Source organism: Sinocyclocheilus anshuiensis, unplaced genomic scaffold (genome assembly GCF_001515605.1).
Source record: "Sinocyclocheilus anshuiensis isolate Anshui unplaced genomic scaffold, SAMN03320099.WGS_v1.1 scaffold2237, whole genome shotgun sequence".
NCBI classification, from domain to species: Eukaryota; Metazoa; Chordata; class Actinopteri; order Cypriniformes; family Cyprinidae; genus Sinocyclocheilus; species Sinocyclocheilus anshuiensis.
In genome coordinates, this window is record NW_015551304.1 from 113,473 (window position 1) to 122,408 (window position 8,936).

Genomic DNA, 8,936 nt, shown 5'->3' on the forward strand with positions numbered 1-8,936 from the left:
ATTTGCTACAAGTGCCTGCACTTCAGCGTCCGTCCATCTATCGCTGTTCTCCATACTTGCGAAATAAGTTGACACAATGTTTACAGTATGTTTACACGGCATTTTAAATCATGGCAGGTGAGGGCGTTTTCGTACGCGTTTGGCCAATCAATGTCTACTTACGTCACGATTAGTACCAGTTGTGCTGGTTAGACCCTGCTCCGTTATTATTATATGTCTCATTTCCTATTGTCCTTGTTGTTCTGTACGTGTTGAAACAATTGCATGTACTATAAGTTGTTTGGCACAAATTTAAAAATGCTGTGCATTAAAGAGGAACAAATTAAATGTTGATTTAAAATAAAAATAATAAATAAACAAATAGACCCTGCTCCGGAATAGGAGCTAATTTGGTCAAGAGGGTCTAGCTGCAGCCTCGCGCTTGCACTCTCAGACTTGCACTCTCAGACTTGCACTCTCAGACACTTGTGCTTCCGCTAGTGACGTCACTTGCAGGCTTTTATTTTTTTTATTTTGTTCTATTTATTGATTACTTTTTGTTTGAATCTCTCAACATTTTACAACAGTAGCCAGGTGGTGAAGACAAGACAAAAGAAACTAAATTACGAAGTCACTTGCAATCGACACAGGGTCCTGCAAGAAAAAGACAAGACCCGCAAATCCGTGGCCACAGAACAGCAGAATATGAACGCAATGCGCAAAGTCTCTTGCTAAGCGTTTTCCTCCTGTAGAAAAACATAAACATTTAACATGGCGTAATGTATTAAGATACATTAAGTTCAATTAAAAGATCAAATTCGATATATAGTTATTATTGAATGTACTACAAGGCAAACAGATGGCTATGAACACAATGCGCAAACTTTCACTTGTCCTCCCATACAGCAAAACGATTAATGTTGTATAATAACGGACTATGGTAAAGACAATACAGTAGCCTATATGTCTTGTTGTTGACTCAAAGTATGTACAGAACAGCAAATATGAACGTGCATTTTGAAATGCATTGTGATTTTAAAAAGATCAACTCCGTACAGACAAGCAGACGAGCCCAGAACACAATGCATTAAACTGCAAGTTAAAAATTTTCCTTCCATAGAAAATCATTATAAATAAAACACGTAATGTAGCTTAATGGACAAAGACAATGATATAAAAGAGCTGTAGACAGTTTATTCTATATGGAAAAACGCTTAAAGTTCCGGCGGTGCGAAAACGCCAAAAAGTGGGTAGTTCCACAATTAGTTCTGGTACTATGAAAAGGTTCCCGCGGTGCAAAAGGCCCTAGTGCTACTGGATCTTAGCGCTGCGTTCGACACTATCAACCACAACATTATTTTGAATAGACTTGAAAATAGACTTTTGCATGAATTGTTTTCCTTTTATTGAGGGAGATAATCACTTTTTGGCTTAACTCTTCCTTTATTAGTTCATGAATGTATTGTTGTTTGTATGTTTATTTTATTCTATTCATATTTACTTATCCATTTAATTCATATCATATTATTTTTATTACCATAATTGAAATAAATGTTAAAGTGTTTCGTCACACATGCACATGTTCCCCGTCTCCAGTCCAGCAGGTGGCGCTGCAGTGAAGAAGACTGAGAGAACACGTGCTGTGTTTGTTCCTCACAGTGATGATGTGAGTAGAGTACAGTGTCCAGCCATGAGCTCGAGTCTGGGAAGAAAACAACAGCGTCTATGGCAAGCCGTTTTAACATTTAATCTATAAACCGTACTAGTATCTATTTTCATGGTACTAGTACCTATTTTTTAGATACTAGTATCTTTTCCATTAAGTACTAGTACTTATTCATTAGGTACTAGTGCTTATTCTTTAGCTACTAGTGCTTATTCTTTAGGTACTAGTGTTTATTCTTTAGGTACTAGTTACTAGTGCTGTTTATAGATTAAATGTTAAAACGGCTTTCCATAAGCGTCACTGTTTGATATGAATGAGGATATGTGAGTTTTATAGTTTGTCTCTCTCACATTCAGGTTCATTCAACACTTATTCATTTTATGTGTCCAGTAACTGATGCGAAACCGATTTGTAGCTATTTTTCATTCTGATTTTTGATGCAATAACACATAAGTACTAAGACTGCATCAATGAAACGGCATGCATTATAAGTGTTTTAATTATTTATATTTTGTCAACTGTACGTATGCACAGTTATGCAAAGTGAATGATTTATGATCATTTTATAAAACGGAGAGTTCCGGTGCTTGGTTCTGATTGGCTGAGCCGCGTTCGAAGCTGTTGTAAATGACTCTACAAAGTAACACACACCTTTGTTTATGTTTGTGTGTTGCTCGGCAACCACTTTGTAGCAACCACAACTGTTTCTGAGGAGCTACATTGTTTGATGGAAGAATACTGTTTTTATTAATATCATTACACTTTATTTGCTCTGTTTTATTTTGTTAAACCTTACTACGTATATGGAATAACCGTTTTATAAAAGCAATAACCCCCCGTGAAGCACCGTGCCTAACCACGCCCCTTAGCTGTTATAAATTATAAATTCACTGTAAACCACGGCTTCACGGGGATTATTGTTTTAATAGATTTTCATCTGTGACTGAGCCAGCTGTTCCGCTCAATTGGCTGTTACAAATTGTAATTTTTTTATGTAAACAAAACATAAAACAACTGTGAATATCATTGTTTCCACTGTTTACAGTGTAATGTGGGTTATTGAAGATCGAATGATGAGCAAACACTGAGTTCTGTTCTTATTGTGCGTTTGATGCAGTCACTCTCACTGTATCAGTTCTTTGGTTTCCATTCTTCTCGAACTGAGCTGTTGTTTATCTGTAGGTTTCTGAGATGATGCATGTGGAGGGTCTGAAGGTTCTCCGGCGGGACGCTATGGACTGGGACTCGCAGCGCTGTCGGATGGGTCCGGCTCTGATGTCCGGGTTAGGCCTGAGGCTGGGCGCTCCGGTTCTGATCCGGGTTCAGCGGGGGGTCTGTCTGTGCACCGCATGGCCACGGCGGGACCTCGCAGAGGGATTCCTGCAGATCAGCACCCAGTGTGCGACACCGGACCTCAGCGCACAAACACTCACCGGACTCACGGTTAAACCGGCGCACATCACACCCCTGACCTGCCCCAGACTCTCCAGCGTGAGCGTGAAGGTGTTTGTGCAGAGACTAGGACACAAGCGGAAGGTCTCCGAGCTGAGCGTTCACAAGCTGCTGGAGGGTCTATATGTGCAGCAGGGACATTTGGTGGACCTGTCCGGTGCGGAAACAGAGATCAGGTGTGCGCTGGTTGAGAAGGTGAACTCGGGCTCGCAGAAAGCTGGTTTGATTACAGCAAGAACTCATGTGGAGGTCAGTCTTGCTCAGACTGTTAAACACTTGGAGAGGCGTCAGGAGGTCTCGGCGGCGTCTCCGGGCGGCCTAGAGGAGGTTTACACCTCGCTGAAAGAAATGATCACGTTTCCTCTGCGTTACCCAGAGACTCTGCGTCAGCTGGGAGTGTCGTGCCCAAGAGGACTGCTTCTGATCGGGCCGCCCGGCGTCGGGAAGACCCTGCTGGTGCGCTGCGTGGCGAGGGACATCGGGGCCACGCTAGTGACTGTAAACGGGCCGGAAGTCACAGGTTCTCGACCCGGAGAGAGCGAGGAGAACCTGCGGCGCGTGTTTGATCAGGCGCGGGAGGCGGCGGAGGAGGGTCCGTGCGTTCTGCTGATCGATGAGATCGATTCTCTGTGCCCGAGGCGGTCGGAGAGCAGCGGCGCTCCAGAGAACCGGCTCGTCGCTCAGCTGCTGACGCTGATGGACGGCATCAGCAATCACGAGGGCTTCGTCATCATCGGAGGCACGAACCAACCAGACGCTCTGGACCCAGCGCTCAGGAGACCCGGGAGGTTCGACAGAGAGGTAATTCAGGAGGTGTTTACACAACACCGTTTACAACTGAAAACCTTTTATGCGTTTTGGCCATTCGTTTTGGCATTTTGGGGGCCTGAAAATGGAAACTTTTGAAAACGGGTTGTGCACGTTTTTGGAAACGATACCAGTATCGTCTCTGTGTAAACTACAAAAACACGAATTTGTGAAAATGGTGACATCGTGTACATGCATATTACGTGTTTAGTCTATATTCATATGCAAGTTTCTTTACAAAGTGACATCGCCAACTACTGGCCTGGCATACATAATACAGCACTTTTAGCCATTTTGACCTGACAATAATTTTCTCTGATAATATTTCTGCAATTTTATCATATGTGTGTTTAGAATAAAAAAAATTGATACCGAATTTGTAAATGAATCACTCTTTTTTTGAACGAACTAATGAAACGGGTTTTGATTCATTCGGATGCACTGAATCGCAGCCATTTATCAAAATTACTTACTTTATGAGACACACTGGATCTTGAGTCTATCGTACTGTAGGAAACAAAAACTTAAAGATGTCTTCTGTTGTTCTTAAAGGGATAGTTCACTCAGAAATGAAAGTTCTGCCATCATTTACTCACCCTCACGTTGTTCTAAACCTGTATGAGTTATTCTGTTGAACACAAAAGAACAGTTGCTGGTCCCCGTTGACTTTCATAGTATTTTTTCCTTACTATAGAAAGTCAAGGCTACCGGCAACTGTTTGGTTCCCAACATTCTTCAAAATATCTTCTTTTATGTTCAACAGAAGAAATAAACTCATACAGGCTTGGAACAACTTTGAGGGTGACTAAATGATGACAGAACTTTCATTCATCTTATTAATTGCTTATGAATGACTCTATACTGCAGGTAAAGACAGTTTTAGTCAAGTCACCGTTATTTATATAGGGCTTTTAACAATACAGATTGTGTCAAAGCAGCTTTACAGTATCAAACAGGAAAATAGTGTGTAATAATGCAGAAGGACAATAGTAAACACTCAATTTTCAGTTAAAGGCAGTTCATCATTGAATTCAGTGATGTCATCATCCGGCTCAGTTCAGTTTAAATAGTATCTGTGCAATCAAGTCGACGATATCGCTGGAAATTAAGTGTCCCCAACTAAGCAAGCCAGAGGAACCAGAACTCCATCAGTGACAGAATGGAGAAAAAACCTTGGGAGAAACCAGGCTCAGTCGGGGGCCAGTTCTCCTCTGGCCAGACGAACCAGCAGGTTGCTGCAGCAGAGTCAGATTGTGCAGAGGACTCGACTGGTTCCTGTGGTTTTACAGTATCCATACATCCATATCAGTATCAAAAAGGATGATCAAAATATGATGGCTACAAAGGATTAACTTCAAATGCCTCTGCACTGATGTTCGAAGGCATTTCTAGGCAGCTACCTGCATGTCTGAATGAGCAGCCGCTTTGAATCTCCGTCCCTTGCAGTGTTTTATGGATCTGGCATGTCCTGCAGGTGATCGTCGGCGCTCCCTCGCTGCTGCAGAGGCGCAGTATCCTGAAGAGTGTGTGTCGAGAGATGCCGCTCTCCTCTGAAGTGGATCTGAATGCTGTCGCTGAAATGACCTGTGGCTACGTCGGGGCGGATCTGAGCGCGCTCAGTAGAGAAGCAGCGCTGCAGGCCATGCGACAGTCGCAGGTACAGTCACTGAGATCCATTCTAGCAGCAGAAGTCTCTTGTGTCCTCTCTTGTTGAGATGTTGTTGATGTTGTTCAGGCGGGAGTGAGTGAGCTGGTGTCGATGCAGCACTTCATGCAGGCGCTGCGGATCGTGCAGCCGTCGTGTTTGAGGAGCAGTATAGGAGCCACTGACTTCAAACCCGTCAGCTGGGAGCAGATCGGAGGACTAGACGACGTCAAACTCAAACAGGTATAAGAGTTAGTTCAGGCTGATTTGCATGACTTTGCTTCTGTGTAGTAACGTAAGTAACGCCTGCTGTCTGACGTTTGTGCTCAGAGTATCGAGTGGCCCATGAGGTTTCCAGAGGCGTTCGTGCGGTTGGGTGTTTCTCGGCCCCGAGGAGTGCTGCTGTACGGGCCACCCGGCTGCGCTAAGACCACGCTGGTGAAAGCAGCAGCATCTTCATCACACTGCACCTTCCTCTCCCTCAGCGGGGCTGAGCTCTTCTCTCCGTATGTGGGAGACTCTGAGAAAACACTGGCGCAGGTCTGACATCACTCTCATTCAGTGCTTCTGTTTAGAGCTGTTGATTTAATGCTTTGGTGCAACTGATTAAGGCATTTAACATACCTGCCCCGCACCTATCTATACATGATTTTGCATTAAAGCAGCTGCTGATGAACGTGTTGCAGGATGATGATCTCTCTGTCTCTCAGTTGTTCGCTCAAGCGCGAGCGTGCGCTCCCTCCCTCGTGTTCCTGGATGAGATCGACAGCATGGTGGGCTCTCGAGCGGACGGTTCCTCTCACAGCGTGCAGTCGCAGGTTCTGTCGGTTCTGCTGACCGAGCTGGACGGAGTGGGAATCCGGACTGTGGAGAGACGCAGCACCGGGAGAAAGATGGCTCAGTTAGAAGGAGGAGAGCAGGAGGACACCAGACTACAGCAGGTCAAACTTCTGTCTGGATCGTATTTCATCCCATGCTGTCTGTTGTATGGTCTTCAGTTTATGCTGATTTATATTTACAGTTATGCATTTAGCAGACGCTTTTATCCAAAGCAGCTTACAAAAGAACAACATATAAAATCTATATTTTAAAGAAAATAAATGTTTGGACAGGACTGTTTTTTTTTTTCTTACTGTAGTACGCTGAGACGCAGCATGCATCAGGATGCATTACAGTCACGAGAATGATTAGAGTAGTACGATTTTTTTTTATTTTTACATCTTTATGCATTTGGCAGATGCTTTTATCCAAACTTACACTGCATTCACAGTGTTAAACTGGTTTTTCAAAGTGGCGCAAGTGGTTACTTGCTGTTTTTTTGTTACAATAACTAGCCATTTCTGAGTGATGTTTTTTCAGAAAATGTTACAATGTTACAAATACAAGCCTCCATTGTCTTAATGATACATATTTTTTCTTTTGATCTTATAGTGCGGGGGTGTCAAACTGCAGAGCTTTGTTCCAACCCTGCTCCATGTAGTTTTCAAATCAGCCTGAAGGACTTGATTAGCTGGATCAGGTGTGTTTAATTAGGGTTGAAACGAAACTCTGCAGAGCTCCGGCGCTCCAGGAATTGAGTTCGACACCCCTGTTATAGTGGATTAAGACCTGAACATGTTCTGTGTGAGATTCACGGATGTGCACGTGTAGAGCTGAGAGTCGTTTTTAAAGTGCTATTAACACTGTCTCTATGTGACTTACATTTCAGATGGAACTCCAGGAAGTGTGTAATAAGGATGTTTTAATCGTGGCTGCCACTAATAGACCAGAGGTTCTGGACAGTGCTCTGCTCAGACCCGGCCGACTCGACCAGATCATATACGTTCCACCTCCAGATCTTGAGGTGAGCAGACGGTCCTAACATCAGATGAGATCCAAGCGTCTCTTTCTAAACCCCGCCCACTCCATCCTCCTCCTATAAGCCACACCCATTTCACTGATTTAAGATCAGCTTGAAACGGAAGTTGCAACCAACTTTTCTACTGTGTTGTGACATGTTTGAGTGACGTGCTATCGAGTCGGAAAGAAATGTAGGCTTCGTTTTATCTGTCAGTTAAAGTAATTAAAATTAATGCATGGATGAATTGTTCACAGTAAGACGAGTAACATGCATTAAGATTTGATGTTGTCTCATGCGTTCTCATTAACAGGCTCGTCTGGCCGTGCTGCGCGTCTGCACTGAAAGCGTCCCGCTGCATCGGGACGTGTGTCTGCAGGATCTGGCTGCGCAAGCTGAGCTCTTCTCTGGAGCTGATCTAGAAAACCTGTGCAGAGAGGTAAACACACACTCCGCTCACGGCATTCGTTCGTTTCTCTTCTGTTCTGTAAAGCTGGACTCTTCTGTGTCTCAGGCGGCTCTTCTGGCTCTGCGTGAGGACGGACTCGAGGTTCCCTGCGTGAGGCAGAAGTATTTTCTGAAGGCGCTTCAGAGTTTGAGTCCATCACTGAGTCCCGAGCAGCTTCAGCAAGGCTTACAACTTTGTCAAAGTCTCTATTAAAGTAGTTCACTCCATGCGTCAAGTCCAGCTAGTGCACGACGAGCATCTGTGGTTAAAAAGTATATAAATATACATTATTTTCCAGAAAATGAGCGATGGTTTAGACTCTTATTCCTCGGCTGGGATCCTGTAGAGCTCTTTGAAGCTGCACGTTGAACCCGTTGGTCCCCATTGAAGTCCATTATATGGAGAAAAATCCTGGAATGTTTTCCTCAAAAACCTTAATTCCTTTTCGACTGAAGACAGACAGACACGATCTCGGATGACATGAGGGCGAGTAAATTATCAGGAAATTGTAATTCTGGAGTGAACTACTCCTTTAAGAAAATACATACAATAAATATATCATGTTTATAATTTGTGTACAAATGTCCCGTTTCTCACATTCTTCATAAAGTAAAGGGTGACGCACAAAAATATCAGTTGTGTGTATGTGTGAGAGAGTGTGTATGTGTGAGTGTGTGAGAGAGAGAGACAGTGCGTGTGTGTGTGATAGAGAGAGAGTGTATGTGTGTGTGTGTGAGAGAGTGTGTGAGAGAGAGTGTGTGTGTGTGTGAGAGAGAGAGTGAGAGAGTGAGAGAGAGGGTGTGTGAGACCTGACCCAGCCTGACCTTCATCTCTGTCTGTATACAGCATGTACATTTTAATTCAACAAGGATGCGTTAAATTGATTAAAAGTGACAGTAAAGACATTTATAATGTATCAAAAGATTTGTATTTCAAATAAATGCTGTTCTTTTGAACTTTAAATTCATCAAAGATTAAAAAAAAAAAAAACAGGTTTCTTGAGCCGCAGATCAGCATATTAGAATGCTTTCTGAATGATCATGTGACACTGAAGACTGGAGTAATGATTGAGGATAGAATATATTAAAATAAAAAACAGTTT

At 43.3% G+C, this 8,936-nt stretch overlaps 1 protein-coding gene across 1 annotated transcript; it reads left to right on the forward strand.

The window, feature by feature from the left end:
- Positions 1-1,652: 1,652 nt before the first annotated feature.
- On the forward strand, positions 1,653-8,213 carry LOC107663469 (spermatogenesis-associated protein 5-like protein 1). The gene is made up of 9 exons (XM_016453712.1): positions 1,653-1,685; positions 2,828-3,898; positions 5,379-5,561; positions 5,640-5,792; positions 5,880-6,089; positions 6,260-6,490; positions 7,258-7,392; positions 7,700-7,825; positions 7,901-8,213. The coding sequence occupies exons 2-9, from the start codon at positions 2,837-2,839 to the stop codon at positions 8,045-8,047; spliced, it is 2,247 nt and encodes a 748-aa protein (XP_016309198.1). The 5' UTR covers positions 1,653-1,685; positions 2,828-2,836; the 3' UTR covers positions 8,048-8,213.
- The last annotated feature ends 723 nt before the right edge of the window (positions 8,214-8,936 follow it).